Source organism: Aptenodytes patagonicus, chromosome 2 (assembly GCF_965638725.1).
Source record: "Aptenodytes patagonicus chromosome 2, bAptPat1.pri.cur, whole genome shotgun sequence".
NCBI classification, from domain to species: domain Eukaryota; kingdom Metazoa; phylum Chordata; class Aves; order Sphenisciformes; family Spheniscidae; genus Aptenodytes; species Aptenodytes patagonicus.
The window spans coordinates 115,370,731-115,393,307 of NC_134950.1; the positions used below are offsets into that span (position 1 = coordinate 115,370,731).

At 39.7% G+C, this 22,577-nt stretch overlaps 1 protein-coding gene across 1 annotated transcript in view; it reads left to right on the plus strand.

Annotated features, from left to right (window-relative positions):
• The window catches only part of AMPH (amphiphysin), a 129,305-nt gene that overhangs the window by 86,686 nt on the left and 20,042 nt on the right, over nt 1–22,577 (plus strand). Inside the window, exons 8-16 of the mRNA XM_076330789.1 lie at nt 1,797–1,872; nt 2,790–2,872; nt 5,560–5,698; nt 6,967–7,095; nt 12,501–12,608; nt 15,463–15,486; nt 17,142–17,165; nt 19,790–19,822; nt 21,228–21,278. Of these exons, the coding sequence (XP_076186904.1) occupies nt 1,797–1,872; nt 2,790–2,872; nt 5,560–5,698; nt 6,967–7,095; nt 12,501–12,608; nt 15,463–15,486; nt 17,142–17,165; nt 19,790–19,822; nt 21,228–21,278 (667 nt within the window). The remainder of the gene's footprint in view (nt 1–1,796; nt 1,873–2,789; nt 2,873–5,559; nt 5,699–6,966; nt 7,096–12,500; nt 12,609–15,462; nt 15,487–17,141; nt 17,166–19,789; nt 19,823–21,227; nt 21,279–22,577) is intronic.

Below are 22,577 nucleotides of genomic sequence, written 5' to 3' on the forward strand. Positions count from 1 at the left end.
ATTATACTTACTGTAAGTGTATTTATGCTTATTTCTTTCAGTGTATCTTGGCACTTAAGGTTCTTTATCATATCTTCATTCTGAGGCGCAAAAAGGTCTCCATTTTATGGATAAAGAACTGTGGCAGAGCACAGAACAGCTGATCGTGACCACGACCCGCTGCTTCCGTCACCTTTCACAGAAATCTTGGTGATGGATACTTGATCCTTTCAAGGGGAAAAAAAAAGCCACTTGTTAATAAAAAGGATCAAACGCTTCCACTGTCAAATGTAACTGTACAGAGCAGCTACACGCTTTTCTAGAAGATTTGCAGTGGGTCTATTTATAGGTCATTTTTCTGTAAAAGGTGTCAAAATGAAGAACCTTACAAATGTGTAAAGATTTTATGGCAGTTGTCATTTCCAAGTTCCTATAAAATACTACCAAAGCAGTAGAAGGAAGGGAAAAGTATTATTATAACTACTTCAGAATACACATTTCATAGTTTTGTGCTATGTCTGCGATGTAAAAGCATTTGGTGGCATAGATCATTCATTTGGGATGTATAATCATAGATTGTGTTTATACAGAAAATCCGGACAAAATGAACAGGAGAACAAAAGCAGTAGAAAAATGAGCATCTCATTAGTGTGCTGTGTTCTTTAACAAATGACAGTCTGGAGTGGAACTGTATTGTGAGTCACTGAAGTATTCTTTGTCTTCTCTGCCTTCTAAATTAATTCCTGTTAAGTTTCAGATCAATAGAGGGTTTTCCTGCTGTGTTTCTGCCTATTTCAGTTGAAAAGCTTCTTAGCACTTCAAGATATTTATTTTATGGGCTTACTAAAAGTAAAACTGCGTATGAATGATTTAGAGTAAGGGCCCTTTTATTTCAATATGTGTTGCCCACTAAATAGTCTCAGGGAAAGGTAGAATTTAATTTGAGCAATAAGCATAATTCAGAAAGCAATTGCTTTCAGTCCTTTTTTTTAGTTATTACAATTCTTCAGGAAGAAAATGGTCCATTGAGTTGGCATTTTGAAGGCTTATTCTTATGCCAAAGATTATTTTTGTTAATAAAAGTTTGGAGAAATTACACGTGAAAGTTTTAAATAGGAAAACGAATAATTCAAAACCTAAGAAAACACCTTCTACTTTTGAAGTGTACAAGAGGTATGTAATCACTCCAAGCAAGCAGATTTTTGACTGCATGTGCAAAAATGTCTAGCCTATATTCGAAATTATTTTGTCTTACATACATATGCATGTATTTCAGGGCTGATTTCTTTAAGAAGGGCTGAGCATGGGACACCCACACCCCCAGGCCATACTGAGCTGTATATCTTAAAGCTGCCTCCAGATGCACCTGCATCACCTAGGTGCTGCGATAGCATCTAGGGCGCAGGCGCTCGCAGTGCCGGAGTGGTACCTCTCTCTTTTCAGTCAATGGCTGCCTGCTGTCCGGTGGGAGACAGCATGCCCAGAGCACCTTGCCTTCCGTGTGCTTGTGCCACACTCGTGCCAATCCTTTTCCAATCCTCCCCTTCTCTAAAACAAGCTGAAACCCCCCGCTATGGAGTAGTCTCAACTTGGTTCACTCTGTGCGGTGTGAAATGTGATGGTTCTTAACACAAACGGAAATAATCATGAATGAACTAGTCTGAAATTTTGACATTCGATCCAATTATTTGCTTTGCTGAGAATAATAGTCAAGAATGTTGCTTCCTGTCTGGAAAAAAAATAATTAATTTTCCTTTCTGGCCCTCCCACCCCTATCTTCTATTCTCTTTTTCCTTTCTTTATGCCATCCTCTGTAGACGAGTTGGCTTCTATGTGAACACCTTCAAAAATGTATCCAGCCTCGAAGCCAAGTTTCACAAGGAAATAGCTTTAGTGAGTAAAAATGAATATCTCATGTATAATGGATTATGTGATATGCATAACAGCAAGCAAATGTCTTGTAATGCAGCAGTAAAAATCTAGCAGAGACACACGTGAGAATTTGCCCTAGATCCAGATTTGTAGCATAACCTTTGTGTTGGTTTCGACTTGCCATTTTTGTACACTCCTTAAGGAAAGGGCAGCCCATACAGTTTTGGGTTACAGTGCATTATCAGTTGTAGCACTAAATTCACTTTCTATTTTGATAACTTCTCCATTCTTTTTAGTATACTATTGCCTTCAGTATTTTTTCTGTGTCCAATTGCTAAGCATCTCATTGCTTTAATCAGTACAAGAAAAACATGTCAAGCGTTCCCTTCAAGACTGCTATATACGTTGTCAGCAATGCAACGTTGTATCTGGGACTGTTAGGCAAATTGAGCAGTTCCAGTGAGGATCTTTTTAATGTACCTTGCTAAGTGGTAGTGTATTATCTGCAGTAACCTACTAATAGGAACAAAAACGGTAAGGAGAACTCGCTTGACTGAAGTCCCATGTAAATTGGGGGTTAGGATTTTGAGGGGAAAACATGAATCTTCTCAGCTACCCATATTGCTTTAAACTTTAGGCCACCTCCTTCATCAGAAATCAGGCAGCAGTCAGTCACGCTTATAAACTTGTTCTCTGAAAACCAGCTTATGTTTTTGAAGAACTGCTGTTATCTTTGATTCTATGGATTTTGATAGGTTTCCACTTAGGCTTTTGATATACATGGCACTGAGTAATTTTGGAAGGATCTATATGCCATTTTAAGGTTATCAGATTACGTGTTATCAGGTTATCAGTTATCAGACCAGATTTATCACCTGTGGTTTTAATCATGACTGTAGTGCTTCATATAAACTCAGGCAAGTGTTTTGTTTTCTCAGCTATGTCACAAACTATATGAAGTGATGACGAAGCTGGGAGATCAGCACGCAGACAAAGCCTTCACCATTCAAGGGGCACCAAGGTGAATTTATTGCTTTTTTTAATGAATTGCATTGCAGCAGGCTTTGTGGGTTTCAGCATATGTAGTAATCACCCACACCACGTGTAGCAATTGCTGCACAACACGGTCACTGGGTCTGTTCGTTCAGGGTACTAGATGAAGGTACTTCAGATGAAGTTCTTCTCAGCATGAATAAAGGTGCAAAACTTCCTTCATCACCCACTTATTTTTCCTTTCAAAAGATGAATAAAGGCCAGATTCTCAGCTGTTGCAATTTAGCCTAGTTCATTGTAGACCGTTACACCAATTTACACCAGATATATAGCTCATTTATTCTTAGATGATTAGTCTACAGCAATGTTACTAACGCTCATAAATTTTTTTTAAAGCCTTGAAATATTTAGATGATTTTTAGCTCCTAAAGGCATATGATTAGGTGAGAATCCCAGCCTTTGTAAGTCAGCTTTTCTCTCTTCTGCTCTTGGGGAAAAGTCAAGAAATGTGATCTGAGAGTGCATCATAAAAGCTGAAAAGCTGAAGTAAAAAAAAAGTCACAAAATACCATATTTTAATGAATTTCAAGAGAAATCTTGTCTTAAAATAAAAGTAAAAGCAAAAAAATTTTAAAATCAGATGGTGCTTTCTTAAGGTCAGTGGATGCCAGTGCAGTATTTCTGATTGTTTGCTTGCAACAAATGTAGCCTTTCTGCCATAATTTGACCTCTCGGTACTGTAATAGCGATAGGCAGAAGAGGTTGAAATTATAAAACATAAAACAGTGAGACTTACCAAAACACAATGATATTTAGAGTGAATACATAAATCCTGAATTTCCAGCCAATCCCAGCTCATCAGAAGCAATCAGAACAATGTTACAGCTACTGCTAATTTGCCCTCAAGCTGGACCCAGAATAGCAACAATTAAGACTGACCAAGCAACGTAACATCTGCCTCAAACATATAGCTGATATTTCTGCATTTGTTTTGATCTCACTTTGGAATAACAAAGAATAAAATACTGAACGTTCTGACCTAATGCAAACTTCAGAACTACTTTATTAAGAGTGTGTTCAAAATTTTTGTTTTGCATTAGCTCAAGTGTTAATCCATGCTCATATATACTTACACACTGTCTCCAAGGAGTTGTTAGCTCATGCATCACCACTTCCAGCCCCTTTAGGATGGACTCACAAGCTGGACTATGTTTCCATAAAGCATTTGTAAAATACTTTTATGGGATGAAAAATAATGTAGTGTTGGAAAACTTCAAGCAGTTTTTGTAATAAACAGGTATTTTGGCCACCTCTTTCTCCTAGACCATGTCCAGCATGCACATGCTCATTCCCACTGAATTACTCTTTCCATCAATGAGAGAAAAAAAAAATTCTTGCTGCAAATGAGTAAACATAGGTTAATGCCGTGTGATCATCTTAACTTATTTTTAAAATGCTTTTTAAAAATACATTATTTTTTTAGTTACCGTGTTACTCTCTTTTGCTGTACTGTTCACAGAGCCTTATGTGAAAATCTGGATAGATTTTGACTTCCATTATTAGTTATGGTGCTCTAAAAGACTACTCAGGAGTAGGTCTTTGTAAGATAAAACGGCTTTCCTTTTTAGATGCATGAGAAGTAGATACTAGACAAGTACAGTACCTAATCTTTCCTTTAAAGAACTGTATAAAAAGAAACATCTTAAAAACTTGTATGCTACTGAATACTCTATCCTGAAGGCAAATATTGTACCTGGGAAAGAAATTTCTTAATAACTGCTTATTTTTTCTTTTTTAATATTTCCGCAGAAAGAGGTGGTGAGTGTGAGCTAAGTCTATCCTTTCCAAAGAACAAATTTTTCTTGTGTTAGCGTTAGGAACATATTTATGGTGTGGTCTCCTCAATCAGGTAGTGCTTCTGTTCTCCCTGAAGATGCGTAGGAGTCGCTCTTCTCTTACCAAGTACTGTGGTTGTTGAGTGCTGTAGTTTATAGCCTCCGCGAGTTGTAAGCTTTCAGCATTTCTAGGTAGCTGAATATGTCTCAGTGTTTGTACCAGGTCCTTTCATGGGAAGGGCAGATCCTTTCTCAGGACTTCATCAGATCTTTTCTTAGTATCAGCAGAGCTCTGTTGAAGTCACTTGACTACTGCTTGTTTATAGTTGTGGTGAGTCATCCCTCTAAATAGTGATATCCTTATAATAATCTTGGTTGTGCTTTATTTTATTGGAACCTTTCTGAAGTTGCTGAGCTTTTAAAATTATTTGCATTATTCATTGTTATGCCTTCCCCTGAGATTTTTATCTTTAGAGCCTTTTATTCTGAGAACTGTGTGAAATGAAGACAACAATTCCATCTCACATTTTAAGATAGTTACAAACTTATACATGAAAGACTATTTCAAATACAGAATCTGAAAAAATGCAGGTACTCTGTTTTCCTCAAGTTATAATGATCAGGTAAACAGATGTTCCAAAAATCAAGATCACTCAAAATTAAAACTTCTTTTGACACTGTAGATCACTGAATTTTAATTGCATTTAATTGCAGTTTTAGTTTTAGCCATTATATAATGGCTCAGTTCATCTCCAGTGTGTACTGCATTTTGTGGTCACTGGCATTACCTCAGGGATGCAGCTCAACTATTGCATCAAACTGTCAAGGTGATAAGTCAGCATGATATGTATGTCCTCGCCATTGCTTTGTTTCTGTCTAGTGATTCAGGTCCACTCCGCATTGCAAAAACTCCGTCACCGCCAGAGGAGGTCTCTCCCCTGCCTAGCCCTACTGCTAGTCCCAATCATATGCTGGCACCAGCATCTCCGGCACCAGCCCGGCCTAAGTCACCCACACAGGTAAGCGGAAACCTAACAGGAGAAACTGGCCTGTTTTGCAGTAAAAGATAGCTGAGATGATGTATATAGTGGATTTTTCATTAGGTTGTGTGACTGAGAAATGACAGGGAGGCCACTGGCTCTGTTGCACTCTGTTCTGTTCATTGGTTGTTCATCCCTGTGTCACGAGCATGGGTGCAAAGTGGTTTTTATATAAGGGGGAATGAAGAAAGTTTAAGGTGCCTGGTGAACTGAGGGGACTTGTGGTGACAAAGCAAAACACTTCTTAAGAAGTGTTAGCAGTGATAGTTTGAAAAACCTATTTCTAAAACCTTCTCATGAATTTCAGTACATTATATGTTTCTGCTCTTCATTCATCTTAAAATTTTTGCTTACCCTGGAAAAAAATTAGCCAGTGAGTATCACTGGTCTGGCCAACCTCTAAAACAGTAAATAATAGAGCTAGCTTAAATACTGCTGTGATAACTACTGATAATTAAAAGCTTATTGGTTGTTATTAACACTGGATTGAGAAGTTTGACACTGTTGGAGTCACTGGAGTAATTTCTATTCTCACCAGTATCGGTGAAATAAGAATCAGTTTCGTGCATCAGTTTCATCTGTAGCACAAGAGCTATATGTGATACTTCGTGAACATATCAAAGACTGGTGTCGATGTTACTGATGTTTTCAGAACTGGGATAGCTTACGTGCTGATTGCTATTTCTATGGTGGGAGAACATCAGAAGAAATTTAGTTTTGCATTTAGTTAGATGTGAGCACACTTGTTTCCTCTGGTCTCCCAAAATGGTGCTGTGGTTCCCAGAGATGATATGGTCTTAGCATTAAGTAGGCTTTAAAGGTAGCAACAGGTGGGCAGGGACAAAATTGCAAAGCTAAACAGGAATGAACTTAAGAAGCCAAAAAGCTACAGAGGCCTGGTTCTGTGCAGCATCGCCCTTCCAACTATGAGCTGCATAGGAGAGGAAGTATCTTGCACTGTGTGCCCGTCACAGCAGAAAAAAATCAGCCAAGAAATGCTTTTGTGTGAAATCTTAACCCTTGAGTTGGAATGAGTTTGAAACATAGAGTTGTTTTGCTTTTCCCACAATGTTTATTTCAAGGCATTTGGTGGCGAACAACCAAACAGTTCCTTTCAACCCATGGCTTATTCCCACATTTAAGGTGAAGCAGCAGAGATAAAAACCTAACACAAATTGTTTAGGTCTAGCTTAAAGCTCTTTCTTTTATCCCTGAACTAGTCTGTGACATTTTTGCTGTCTGCCTAGCTGAGGAAAGGTCCGCCAGTCCCACCACTGCCTAAGCTCACACCCACGAAGGAGTTGCAACAGGAGAACATCATTAACTTATTTGATGACAACTTTGTCCCAGAAATCAATGTGACGACTCCATCACAGGTAAGCTTCAGAGGATGGTGTATGGGTCCAACCTTGCAATCACCCTAAATTCTCCAGGATAGTGGCCTTGGGGCTGAACTCCATGGGGACGGAGGAGGAGGGTACGGGTAGAAGGCAGAGGCACAATTACCATTTTCAGTTCTCTTGAAAGGGTCACACGTATGGTATTTTATCTTTGAATAGGCCACACATAATCACTCAAAAGGGCTAACATTGCTAACATATTGAAAAATATGAGAGATTTCCTGAGAGGCCTGGCTAAAAATACTGCAAAGCAGCCATGTTTGAGATTTAACTGCCTCCAGGTTGCATTACAAGCTGAGAGTTCATCTAAGATGCTTTTTTTTCTAATCCTAAGCATCTCAAGTGGCACTTTACAGTGATCCTTCATTATTTCTGTTTCTTCCATCAAAATCATAAAAGTATTCCTTTTTTCTTTTGAGTGATTTAAAAAAAAATGGAACTTGGCTGTTTTAATCAACTTTTTGCAGGTATAAAAGGCTGCTCCAGCCTTTTATGAATGAAATGAAATGAATGAAATAATTCATTTGTTTTTGACTCATAGAAACATTAGTTACACAGCAGAGAAGTGATCAAAATTACTTTTATCTCATTATTATGAAATTATAATTTTTTTAAAAATTGCATATAACAAACAGAAAAGCCACGGTTGTGTAAAATAAGTCTGTATAATATGTATTCGGTTATTCAGCTTTTATGCAGTTACGGTAACTGCTGGTTGTTCAATAACGGACCCTTTCTATTACAGTAATTACAACTGAAATCTGAGCCTGCGTCTGATAAACTGGGGAGAAATATGCAGATCTGAAGCTTATGCAGAATGTTTATGAATTTTTGTTTTCATGTGAATTACTGGTTTTGTACTAAATCATTTGGCAACACAGGATAATGTAGGCACAGCAATGAAAAACAAAATTATTTTAGAGAATTTGAACATGTGATGTTCTGTTTTCTTGTGGAGGGGAGAAAAAGGCATCGCCGTCCATAGGGATCTATTTGGAAGAGAAGAGAGTTATTTATAGTTAAGTCGCCATACAGTTAAAGAATTAATGGCATCTCCCAGTATGCAGCTGCTGCTGGGCCCTCCTGCTGAAGGGAGGTTGCAGGTCTGTTGCATCATTGTACCCTGACTTCGTGGGAGTTATTACTCTGGCAGCATGAGCCTTGACATCAGTGGTAAGAGTCGGTGTAACCTGTGCTAGATGTGGCCTCCTGCATTAAATGCTGTATCCGCCTAACCTTCACCTGTCAGGCCAGCCAGGGAGGCAGAAATGGAACCAGTTTGCTTTTCCATTAAGAGCTGACACTGGAATGGGGCTTTAAATGGGTGTAAGTCACATTTCCAGAATCTTTACATCCTTTCTACGAGAGATTGGTATAAAAATGGAATGGCATAATCAAGGTGGGGCATGCTCCTGAGAACTGAAATCTCTCCCTTGTCTCTCAAGGAAAAATTGATCTCCCTTCAGTGAGTGATTTATGTCCCTCCCCCCTCCACAGTCAGTGACCTGGGAATGACCTAAGCTATTCCCTGGCCACCTTCTCATGAATCATCTGCATTTCTCCCTCCGCAAAACCCACCCCCATCACTAAAGCATCCTTACTGTATCTGAGATCTCTGAGTATGTACAGGCATACCTAAATAGTGTGACGTATAGGTTTTATATCCTTCTGTAAGAGAACCAGTTATTGAAAACATATTGTATGAAATCCACTGAAAACATGGACAGCAAACATAAGCTTTTGGTGCTTGTGGCATCTCCCAGAGCTCTTGTTGGGCAGTATGGAGGAAGCTATTGAGCCTGCAAAGCTGTCTAATGGTGCAGGACTTCCCAAAGGACCACCGCTGGTGTCCCTGGCACTGTGCTCACACGGAGGCACAAAACCAACAGGCTGATGAATAGAGCTTTGCTGCTTTAATCCCATGTTTCACAGAGGATTACGAACAAGCCAAACAGTTTTCTCCTCTGGAACACAAATAGCCTGTAATTGTTGTTGCTCATCTTTCTTTACCAAGCAGTACTAATGCATTCGGTGTTGTGCAAGATGCTGAAAGACAGTTCTGCTTGATGCTGTTGAATATTTTGGTCCTGATTCAACAAAGCAGCTCACACTTCCAGTTTATTAATTGTCAAGAATGGATTTAATTACTGCTAAGTAAAAGAAAGCAGTGAGAAGATGTGATATCTCGGTGACCGGATGAAAGGATCATTTAGAAATGAGTGTTCCTTGCTTTATCTCGTTTTCTTCACATCACATTGCTCCCTAGTGTCCAGTTACTAGCTTGGACATTGTAGGCCTTTATAATATGCCCCCTCCAGGTACTTAACGTGTCTGAGTGTGTCTGACAGCTCTGGAGTGAACAACCCATATCTGCCAGGGCTATTTTAAGGCTTGTACAGACTGTGTGCAGAGTGGTGGCAGTTCTGGTGGTCCTTGCAGGTTTCTTGTGCCTTCTCCATCCCTTGTGCATACATGTCCTCCGAGAGGTACAGCCTTGCTTCTGCCACAGCCACCTCTTTCAAATGTGGCATTTATTCATGCTTCATCATGCTATGGTGGAATTAACACAGGATGATTGGCAGACCTTCCTGTCACAGCTTTGTCCATTATCGAGGGATTTCCTGAGGTTCCTGTTTCTCCTAAATCTCCATCTAATGTGATATCTCAGTTACTCCATATGGTTTTTTGGCCTTTGCTCCTAAGGTTATGACAAGTGTTCTCTTCATTTTGGTCTGAGGGTAACGGATGATGGTAATATTTGCAGTCAGCGATCAGTAAGTACCCTGTCACTACAGATACCTTAGCTGTCATCTCGCATGGCCTCAGTTAGACTCCTATTCATTTGATTCAGTCCTCACAAGTAACAACTTCATTCTTGAACCTCACTGAAAGATAATTAACTTTTCCCTCTCCATCCATTTCTGATTATATGATAGCTAATGCTGTGTTGTTTCATCAAGCTGTATGACCATATGAGTACTAGTGCCTCAAGGGCGTAAGTGATGAAATCTAAATACATCGGATGAAAGGCATGACAGAATGAATGTAATACTGGTTACTGGTGGGGAGGGCTGTTTTGGTTTTGACTTGTTGAAATGTGAGACCGTAACACTGGCTTCAGTGTGTCAGACCAGTTATCGAGTTATTTCTCATCACCAGTAGCCAAAAGCAGAAGCCAAGGGAAGAATATAAAACAAGGCAAGAAAAGTTGGTATTCCTTACACCACCTGTTGGAGCGGGTCCAGAGGAGGGTCACAAAAATGATCAGGCGGATGGAACACCTCTCCTATGAAGAAAGGCTGAGAGAGTTGGGGTTGATCAGCCTAGAGAAGAGAAGGCTTTGGGGAGACCTTATTGCAGCCTGTCAGTACTTAAAGGGGGCTTATAAAAAAGATGCCGGCAAACTTTTTAGCAGGGCCTGTTGCGACAGGACAAGGGGGAATGGCTTTAAACTAAAGGGGGGTAGATTTAGGCGAGATATAAGGAAGAAATATTTTATGCTGAGGCTGGTGAAACACTGGCACAGGTTGCCCAGAGAGGTGGTGGATGCCCCATCCCTGGAAACATTCCAGGTCAGGCTGGACGGGGCTCTGAGCAACCTGATCTAGTTGAAGATGTCCCTGCCTATGGCAGGGGGGTTGGACTAGATGATACTTAGAGGTCCCTTCCAACCCAAACTATTCTATGATTCTGTGATTCTCCTATAGTCTCCCAGCCTCCAGCCATTTGCAGCTCAGGGGCTTCCTCAACATAATTTCTATGTATTTAGTCATCCTCAACAGACTGCTTTGCCACAAGTTTGTTCAGTCTTTCAGCACATGTAAATTTTTTGCATTCACACTACCCAATGGCAAGGAGGTCCCTAGTTGAACTCTGTGCCACATGGAGCACCACCACCTTTTCTTTATTCCACATCTGCCCCCATTAACTTCACTGCCACCTGCCTTCCTGCTTTGGAGGAGTCATGGAGCAGCTAAACCCCTGTGCCTCTCACGCTGGTGTAAACTCCGCTCACATCACTCCTAGCACTCCTCTTCCAGACTGGAGTGTTCCAGTCACTCTGTCATTCCTAGCATGGGAGCTGAGGAGCTGTTTTGATCACATTTTCAGGTGACACAGAGAGCTCAGATGTCTTGTGGCATATGGAAGCCATTAATTACCTACATTTAAACATTTGTTTACCAATAGTAACACTAATTTGGAAAGTTTACACTCTTAGATGTTTTAATAATAGAAAGGCTTTGTTTGTTTATTTTATTATCAGCATCATCATTTTTATTATTATTATCTCCTAGTTTTGCTGTTCTTATGACTGCCCTGTTTTAGTAGACTTCCCCTGGTGTACACTTCGGTCACAGTCAGGAACAGGACATTGGGCTATGTGGTCTGATCCTGTGTTACCGTTCTTACATAAGATTATATGTGAATGTACGTGTACAAATAATTTCCTATGGTATCATTTCCAATTTGAACACTTTTCAAAATAGCATTCTAATTAATACTTTACTGTCTATATATTCTGTACATCAAAAGACAAGCTTCTCTAACTATTTAATAAACACTGAGCAACTAGCAGTAGGCAGTACTAGCCTTGTTACCAAAACAAAGATGCTTGCCTAGAATATTTATCATTAATGATAATTAAATCTCAGCTACAGTTTCACACTAATGTTGGAGCACACAAATTATTTGTTCGTGTTACTTTACAGAGGGAAAGACCTGTAGCCCATTGAACCAATCTATATATTTATGGTGACCTCAATGGCTAATTCATTAATTGCAAACAAAAAAAGGCTCTACCACGTAATCCAGTTTTGTAAGAGCAGATCAGTGTAGCAAGATTTAGTTAGTGTTACGTAAGATGTTTCCTAAAGTTTAGAGCTAAGGGCAGCATTAAATGTTAATTGGTATTCATGTTCAGAATTGAAATTTAATTCAAATGCACTTATGTCCTTCTATATTGGCTTTTTACTAATGTTTGTGTTTGGGGAGAGATTCACTTATTAGAATGTATGGACATTGGGTGCCGTTTATGTAGTTTTTAATTTTGATGTCTGACTCAAAGCACTTTAAAAGGGCCTTCACAGTCAAACGGTGAACACTCAGCACTTTTTCAAAAGGGCTGCAATTTGTTTAGCCTGAAAAGGCAAAGCTGCACTACATAGAGAACAAAGGCGTCATAAGAGTGAAGCTCATAAAAATAAAATTAAAAGTTACACTCGAGCTCAGGAAAGTCTTCAGAACTTCCTCCCTTCCTGGCTTGCACTGTAGCTGGAAAGTCTGTGATGTAATTTTTTTTTTCTTGGGCCTTTTAATATTTTGCTGTCCAGGGCAGCTTTTGAAAGATGAGTTTTTCAAGACTTATGTTTCTTTTCTAACAGAATGAAGTTCCTGAAGCTAAGAAAGAGGAATCTTTGCTAGATCTGGACTTCGACCCTTTCAAGCCAGAAGTTGTATCAACAGGAGTTACTCATTCACCCATGTCTCAGGTATCTCTTTGCCTTGAGGTAGGCAAAGCATATAGATGCAACGTGCTGTTTGGTAGCAAAGATTTGCCTCGTACTAATGAGTGGTGTATCTGCAGTGTCTGAAAAACTTGATCTTCGTGAGCAGCTCTTGTCAACCATCTTATCTTTCCCCCTCAGTAACCCTGTAGTTGATGATGTACTGGAAGGAGAAGAAATTGTCAAGTGGTAAAATGAGAAGTCCGCCAATGAGAATGGCTGCTGGTACCTTGGCCTTGACTTCAGCATGCCGTTATTTTCCATCTTTAGAATAACTCTTAATGCCAACATTATAATTCTCCAACGCCTGTTTTTCTGACAATTTTTATGACCTGGCTTTGACTCTTCAAAATATTAACACACTGTTAGCAAAATCTTTTATCCCTGTGGCTATCACTAACCTGGGTTATACTGTGAGACGTGAGAGGACTAATCAGCTGTTCAGGAATGCAACACTGGGAAAGGAGTGAGAAGACAAGAAGCTTTAAGGCTGAGATAGTCCTGGTTCTCTGCTGTTCTTTTCCTCAGTTAATTAATTTCTTATTTGGTGTGCCGTCCTAGTTATATAATGAGATCTGTAGTGATCTCTGGGTTATGCACTGACAGATAAACAGCGTATTGTCAGCACTCTGAACATTAGCTGAAATTTCTCATTGCTGGTTTGTTTAATTATAACAGAGACTTTGTGCATCTTTCTTGTTATTTTTCTTGCTCCCTCTAAACAGGGAAGGGGAAGGAAATTCTTTGACATTCAGTATGACAGAAAACTCTAGCTGTGACTTTGCTAACTCTACACTTTCAGCTTGTCTTGTAATAACACTAATTAGATCAGTGGGGTCATTAAACCAAAGACATTTAACTTTTGTGACAGAGCACGTTTGTCCTGACATCATATTATACTTATTGTAGAAGAGTTTATTGCTTTAGCGGTAAGGAGTTGGTTTAGATTCAGCTGTACCATGAAATACAGAATATAATTCAGTGTAGAAAAGTACATTGTATTTTTTCATCTAGGTGCATAGGAAGCATTCACTGAGTGCCTTCAGCCTCTCCTCTCCTTTCACCTTTCCTCCCCACATACATATGAGAAAGGATGGTCCACAGGAACGTGTGGATGAGTGAGAGCACCATGTTTTTAGAGGAAGGGAAGACAGCCCTGCAGTCTGTGTCTTGGTCTCACTGGATGTGGCAGGGTCATTGCTATGGCAGCACAGACAGAATGAAGTCACTGGTCGCAGTCTTTGGAAAGCCCTGTGCTACTTTGCAGGGAGATTAAGAAGAGAGACTTAAGTGGCCATTCCATATGGATATAGTTTTTGCCTCAGTCATGGATATTTTCCCTTCAGCAAATTGTGCTGAAGTAGTGACATGAAGACAAGAGTAGTCGTCTGTGCCATGATGCCTCTGGAGGCCTGGCGTGACTTCCCTATTGATCATTTAATTAATTACCTCCCTCCACCGCTCTACCAGGGTGATCACATCACAGTAAGTGAGCCCCAGTCTGCCCTTCCTCACTTGCTTTTCTGTTTCTCTGACTGCTTCAGAAGTGGCCCTTCTAAACGTGCCTGGCCCTCGCCTCCGTTTGCTAGCTGTGGTCTGTCTCGCCTTTCCCTCAGTATGTTCCTTCCCCCTCATTCTCAAAGTCTCATCAGCAATGAAAAGGAAAATGAAAAAATGAAAAATGAGCAATCTGGCCTTCCATGGAAGTCTGTAGGACATCTAGAGTCTGCACCAGTTAGCTCTATAGGAAGAGACCTGTCATTTTTGCTTAAAGCTTGAATGTTCAGCTAATAATGTTACAGTGGAGTAGGCAGGTACCCTTGTGAATTACATCCACTGAAGAAGCACGTACCTGGATTTAAACAAAATTAAACTGATTGAGAAATGGCTGTTGATGTTAATTTCCTGTAAATCTGAGTAGTGAGTTATTACTGTGTCTTTTGTTTGTGAAAGCAGAAGTTGTTCAGAGAGACATTCTGTCCTTATAAAATAAGAAGCAGGCAAGAAGCTCAATGCAGCAATCCTTTCTCTTAGGCAAATGTTAGATGTCGCATTTAACATTTGCAAATTTTTCAGGAACAGTTTTATGTTTTACTTTATGAACATCTTTAGTTTCTGTTTTTCATGGACTTTAACCTAGGTGTAAATATAGTAGATATGTTTTGAAGTATCTCAGACAGCTTTTAAGACCTACCAGCAGAGTTCCTTCTCATGGCGGGGGGGGCTATTAATATTTGGCATGAAGTCTGCTGCTTTTCTTTCATCTGTCCATTCAGCTTTTCTGCTGAGAGGTCACTAACGTTTATTTCTTAACGGACTGAACAAGAAAGTTAAAACATTAATCAACTTTCTTGTTTTCTTTCCCAAAAAGCATGCCATTTTCCTTCCTGGTGCTGGAGTTATGGGAAAACCCACTTGTTCTCAGTGGATAGCTGGACCATTTTTTATCTGGCTAAAAACCTGACCCATATAAGCTCTTTAAAGCTTACACTTTGCAGAGACTCCTGTACCCATTGAAAGTCATTCAGTCACCAGCTCAGAATCTGGCTGTTACTCAAGCACCTGGTGGTGTGAGTTTGTTGGGAAGAAACAACTGCTTTGAAGTGGGAAACACCACAATTCATTGCATACTGCCCATCCCTTTTGACCAAAAAGCATATGCAGATATGTACACACACACACGCATGCACACACACACACGCACTAATACATAAAATATGTATGTTATAAATATGCATATAAATAATTTCTGTCTTTTTAGTTAATGCACACAGTTATGTAGCATGTAGTATATGAACAGTATTTTTCTAAAGCCTCTTTTTTCTGCTCCTTTTTTCAGACATTGCCATGGGATCTATGGACGGTAAGCCTGACATTTATCATTGCGAATTGGGATATTTCTGTGCCTCTGATTTTGTTACACCCTAAACTCAGATTTATAATGTTTTTACCAAAAGCCAAGACAAAGAATTTACAGACCGTCACAAACACTTTCAAGTATATGAAGCCACTGGGGATCTTTTAAAACACACAGCAACAAAAAATAACCTCTGTTGTTTGGCCTACAAAATCAAAATGATATCAGAAGTCTAGGCTAATAAGATTCACAATCATTATAGCTAAGTGTGCGTTGTTTTTAGTCTCATGCCTGAATTACAGCTATTAGAGGGTAGGAATGGATGCTAGTCACCTGTCTTAATTATTTGAAGGTGTAGTCCCTCAGGACTTTAACCCAATGGACAACCATTTTCTCAAAATGCAGGAGTGAAGAGAGAATTTAGCTTGTCTTTGTGGGCATACATTGAACTGGAGTTGTTCACAAAAGAAGCTGCTACTTTAGGAAACTGCATCAATCCTTCCTTCTTCCTCCTGGTGCCAAATCAGATACAATGATCTGCAGGAAGAAAACAACTCATTTTTGTGAGCTTTCTTTTGACTTTATGTCATGGAGATAGCTGTGTTGGCTTGACATGGAGCCTGATATGCTCATTTTTGACCTTTTGCAGCTTCAGCCAGCACAGAAATCTGTGGATGCTTCTCATGCATTCAGATTTGCAGCACTGTTTTGTGAACACATGGCATATGTGATGTATATTAAATGCTCATCTCTTTCTATTGGGAAAGGTTAAATAAAGCCGGAAAAAACAGTCACGTATGCAGGCTAGCCAAAATTTCAAGGCTGCCAATATCTAGACCAGCTAAAATAACCCAGAAATGTTTTGAATTTGTTGCTCTAAGCTTATATTAGATGGCTTTATCAATGTCTTCCTTTCACACAGTTTTATTTATAGCTTGTTAATATTATATATGTATTCTGTATTATAATTATTTTCCTCTTTTGCTCTAGTTTAAAAAAAAAAAAGTAAGTAGTGAGCTTCATGGCTAAATGTTTGAAATTAGGGATACTCAACCTTTTACTGAGTTTATCTTAATAAATTGAGTGCAGAGTAATTGTTGATCTTCCTTGCAGCATTTGTATCTGTTCAAAGTGTAGACAGCAGGCTTTGTGACTTGATGCCTTACTCTGTGTGGATGTAAGTGCCTCTGCATGGCACAGGGTGATGGAGAATCAGAGCTGCACACTCAGGGCTCTCTGTACTGCCTGAGTGATGCAGCGATGCCTTAGTATAAATACAAGTAAGCTCCGCTGCCACTTGGATTGCTTCCTTCCTTGTTCAGCAACTCACAGAGCAACCCCTTCTTTACAATTGAGAAGTAGTAGGGTACCTGCGATAAAAATGTCACTGGCTCACAGAGGAAAGCAAGGTGTGATGAATATTCAACATACATGTAGAACTTCTTTTATAATGTAATCCAGAGGCTGGAAGTGTGGCTTAAATTCAGAGGCCTGTGATTAGTCTTCAGTGGAGTGGCAGGAGAGGACCCGCTGCTTCTTCCCCATGCCAATTTGGTAACTGCTGCTGGTTAGAGAGCTACTAATTAAAGAACTGCTGCTGTAACAAAGTACATCACATGCTTATTTTCTGTGTTTTATATGTATGATTTTCTTCTATACAGACAAGCAGCGAATTGGTGCAGCCGGTAAGCAAACCTCCCCCTAAAACCACAACCACTCTAGAGACATGCTTTAATCAGTGTGGTGTAATATAGTTTTCTGGTTTTGCCTATCATTGCTGCTCTTTTACATTGCAATCTACTGCCTTCAAATGTTGCAAACCACATAACTTTTCCTTAAATGGCTTAATTTAGTCACTTTCATTCTTTTAATTAAAATTGCTCTAGTAAAATATAAATGTTGTGTTTTCTCATCAAGTCCGCCTTTATCTTTTTCATCTTGTGTTTTTTCTTTGCTTCTCTGTCTGCTTAAAGCCTGATTCTTCAAAAAGTCTTTCCCTGTGTAACCTGATCATGGAGGAAACCCCAAACAGTGGGTCATCAGAAGATATTAACAGATCTCAAACTAATCTAGGTTCACTCAACTGGGGCCTAGATGTTAGCACACCCAGTGTCAGCCAGGAAATTACTGCAGGCCGTTCTTTGCTTTCCCCTGGGGCAGAGCAAACCTCAAGCAAATCCACGGGTACTCTGCCTGCTAGTGTTTGGCCTGCTGTAGGTGAGCAGGAGGATGCTGCACAAGGGTCAGCTTCTGTAAACGAAAACCAAAGGACTTCACTGGAGGACCAGCTGGATGCCAAAAATGTCCCATGGGAAGATGCGGTAACCAATCAGCCTCTAGAGACCATAACCAGTTTTGAGACGCCCATCCTGGGAACCGATAGCTTGTTGGATGAACCCCTCCCATGTGATGTGCAAGAAGCAGAGCAGGAGGAAGAAGAGTGGGCAGGTGTCAAACCAAGTGAAAAGGTAGAGACCAGAGCTGTTAACTACAAGGAGGTAGAAGTTACAGAGGAACTGGAAGAGCGAGCTTGTGAAACCAAAGGAAACAGTGAGGTAGAACTTCATAAGGGTTTAGTAAAATCGGATCTTGAAATTTTAGTCAGCACAGAGGTAGAAAATTTATATGAGTTGGAAGATAATGGTGGGGATGCTGGGAGAGGTAGTGGTGCTAACCTAGAAAACCCTAGGGAAGAAGAATTCGAAGGGGTCAGTGTCATTGAGGAGGCAGATGGAGAAATCCCATTGTTGAGCACAGGGCTGGAAGGTGGGGACAAAATAGTAGTGGATAACTGTAAAACTGTAGAAAATGCTGGCGCTGAACCTGAGAGAGTCTTTGGTATCTGGGATCAGGACCATGAAAGGACATTTGAGGATGGCTTAGACCAAACTGACAATGGTACTGGAGAGAGTACATCCATGGAGTGTATAAACATGACGGCACATGTTGACCTAGAGGTAACTGACCACACAGAAAAGGACCCTACAAATACTGGAAATGTTCTGTGTGATGCTGAATTATTCAGTGCAGAAGAGTCTGGTAAAGGAACCGAAGACAATAGCATCAGCCTCCTTCCAAATGGTAGTGCTGCTGCTGAAGGTCAAGTTGCTGCTGAAAAAGAGCAGGCATTGCTGCCTGAGACAGCTGGTGCTGCTAGCACAAGCTGCAGTAATCCTTGCCTAGATAATGCAGAAGACCAAGTGACAGGTAGGGCAGGAGCAGTAGTCACTGAAGAGCATCCTAGTAGCAGTGGTGTTCCTGAAGCCTTGGAAACAGACCCCTGGTTTGCAAACTGGGATCCAACAGTTACTAATGATTCCTGGGGGTTTTCTGATCTGCCAGATGGCCAAGCCAATGGACTGGATAATTGGCCCTTTTTCCCCCAGCAGCAAGACTCAGAGGCAGGTAACATGGAAAATGTTTGGTTAGGCATTAGTGATAAATGGTCTACACAAGACCTGGGAGGGACTGATAACAGCTGGGGAGAAGTAGGTGCGAGCACAAGCAATAAAAGTGAGGAGGCTCCAGTAAAACAAGGCTTGCCTGGGGAGCAGGCAGGCATTAGCAATCCTGGACCGAGCAAGGAGATAGCTAGACCCTTGGCTCTGTTTCAAATGGGAAATTCCAGAAATGTTAGCACCGAGAGTTCAACTAGTCCTAAAGACAATGAGACCAACAACTCAGATTTATCTGAAGATGAAATTGCTAACCGGAGATATGGATTGTTGTACCAGGAAATTGAGGCTGATAAAGAAGAGGTACCTACCCCAGTGTGTAGCGTAGTCTAGACAAAGAGTTCCTTAGGCCATGCATAACCTTGTCGTTTAAAAACAATCCATTTGTGTGTTTCCCACTGCCCCTCCTAAGCCTGTGCTATTCTTTTTTTGAAAAATTGCCATGCAACTGTTCATAGTGTGGTGCCCTTCAGCCGTGCAATGAAGCAGGCTGACAAAAGTGCATTTCAAAATGGTGAATGAAGCCTTGAACTGTGAAGGCACATTGTGTCTCACAGGTTTTGTGTTTTATATGTTTAACTTTAAATGCATCTGGTCTTTTTTATTATTATTATTTTATAAAAATACTTAAGTTACTCTGCTTTTTGTTTTTGTTGTTTTCTTTAAGCCTGTGACACCTGTTATCAAGTAGCACTGTCATCAAATTTCTTGCTGCCTTACCCTTCATTTTATTATTTTTTTCTTTTTTTTTTAATGTCTGGCCTACATTTTTATTTTGCAAATAAAAATGTTGTGACTCATGTTCTGATTTAGTAAACAAATGATAATTTGTTCTGATCTTCACTTCTACTTAGGCATCCAGCACAGCATTTAATGGATTTGCACAGGTAAGAAATAAACATGTTTTGAGATTATTTTTTTTCTGTGCTGTTAGGAAGGGATTAGGACTAGCTGTACAATTTCAGGAAATCTGTTCTACAGACGAGCTGCACAGCAATGTCATACTGACTCAAATCCAAACCTTGTCTCTTCTCAGAAATTATTACTCGATGTTACTAGAATGATGCTAATACTCTTGGTACTCCTGGCCTGACTGAATTTAATAGCAAAAATCCGACTACCTTAGAGGGACTGATTTTTTTTCCTCCTAAAAGGACTGGTTTAGCTTTTTTATTGTGCTTTTTTGTGGATTTTTCTCACAATCCCCAAATCCTGTAAAGCGTGGCTTCCTCAGTTTCACATACTTTCAGTGACTCTCCGTGTATATATATAAAATCAGTTTTATTTGTTTCTGCATCTTTATTTTCATTTAAGATATATTTTAATCTGAAAGTTAAACCTAAATTATTTGTTTGCTGCTGTGCTGATGTTGAGACTCTGTGTTAGGCATCGGAGAGATACAGTGCATGAAGATACTTTGTTTATGCTTTCAAATTCGAGGGCTGTGCCAAGATCCAAAATTTCAGGTGGATAACCTGGGGCCTCATTAATTTCCAGCGTCCTTTTAGAGACTGGCTCATCCACAGCACACACTGTACATCATTTTTTAAAAGCACCCAAAAGAGCTGAGCTTATTCAAGGGTGGAAACGAGTCTTTCAGTGCTTAATCATTCTGCTCCAGGACGTTTAAATTAGTAAAGGATCCAGAAGGAAGGGGCAAAGCTCAAGGCTGCCACCTCTAATATTAAGGCAAAATGTTTGCCCCGAGGAAATAAAAATTTGATGCCCCCACTGCAGTAGGAAAAGGATTAGGTCCATCAATATTTTGCAAATTAATTGGTTCTGAATGAGTAAGATGTTGGAAAACATCTCCATTTTTGTACCGCCTTAATGCAGGTAAAATTTTGTAGCCATAATTACTATAGTTACTATTCAAATAAAAGCCCAGTATCAAGAGGATGTGAAAGTAGCTTGGAGCTAGTGTACTCCCCAGGCACGGGCCCATGTAGTCTGCAAAAAAGATTGAGTTTCACAACTTAGAAGTGCATTGTGCCTGAAACAAAGTCCTTGCAATTCACATGTATTTAATGAAGGGTTTTTCACTGCCTTTAATAACATTGCATGGTTTAGAAGCATAGAATATATAACTGAAGAAGGAATGTCTTTAATATTAATAGTACTTAACTAATAATTATTATTAATACCTATTTAGATTATGTCATCTTATTCTATGTGAATTTACTTATGACTTTACCTGAATAAACCATTAAAAAAAATGAGGTCTTTGATAGACACCTGCAAACATCCCGTCTCAAATACCTTTGCATCATTGTTTTCCATTTCTATATCTAGGATACCTCTGCATTTACAGTGCAAACAAATGAGAATGTGACAGAGCCTTTGGTAAGTGGTGGCTTTTGCTTCCTTTTTAAATGCCTTGTAAAAAATGGCACCATTTTTCCTTTGTGCAGAGATATTTTCTCTTTTTTTGTGTTTTTCCATCCTCTAAATTGCAAAACCTTAACCTGGAAGAGTTGGTGGGTGATATCATTGTAGTTGTAAATCTTTACCCACTGAAACAGTCTTTCACAAGGATAGCACAGAGAAAAAGAAAAGAAAACCAGGATATTACTTTTCAAAGGTATAGTCAAACAGTTTGTTCATTTATTGCATTTAAGAAATGACAAGAATGAGTTCTATGGTCCAGTGTACAGCAAGCAGGTGATACTACGTGATGGCTGTTTAAATATCTCCAATATCGCTGCAGTTTTATCCACTCTCCACATAGAAGTAGACTGTGCCTACTATTACTAAGGGGTGGAGAATCTTTTTGGAAGTGATCATACTTGGGCAGTTTCTCAGTTTCTCTTACAGTCTTTGGTTAGCTTGGAGTAAGGATGTGGAATAGCAGCATTGCTGGGTGAGTGCTATAGCTATTTAATAGCAGCAGAGTGATCTGCAATATTATTTAATGTGGCTTTTGTGCTTGTAAGCACAAGCACTGGTGGTGCTTGTGTTCATAATGGTTACTGAATACGGTGAGAGTATTTTTACTTGTAGCTGAAATGTGGTAACTAGTCTGAAAACTGCTTGTCCACAAGTGACTTGAAGCACATCAACACAATCTGCATTATAACATTACCTGTGATTTTAAGCCTGAAAGTTTCTTCCAGCGTTAAACCTCAGGAAACTCATTAGTCATCTTACCTGGGATAAATCTACTTTGTGTTTCTTATTTCAGTCCTATTTCTTGAATTGTGAAATTCCCTAGAGCTGGCATTAATACACTACACAGAGAGATTTCTGCACAGCATGGTATAATACAATGAATGTTTGTTTATGCTATGCCAAATCCTGAAGGTCTTGCTTAGGCAGACTTCTCTGTACCTCATTAAAAATCAGTCTGCTTAAGGAATACGTGAGAAAAGTAGTGAAGAGGTTGTGGGTTTTTTCCTGAAAAATATCATGGAGGAGAAGATTTTAGTATCTTTAAGAATTTCATGGAAGCTGTCTCTTCATCACAGGAGACCTTCTAGCCAGCTGCCTGTTATCAACTGCAAAGCAGCTAAATAGCTTTTGAGCTTCATATTATGCTGAGCAATTTGTTCATGGCAAATTAATCTACCGGGGTTATTTTATCTGGTTGAGTCAGCCATCTTTATAAATGGAATATGCTGAGCACAGCTTGCAGCTCTCCCCTTG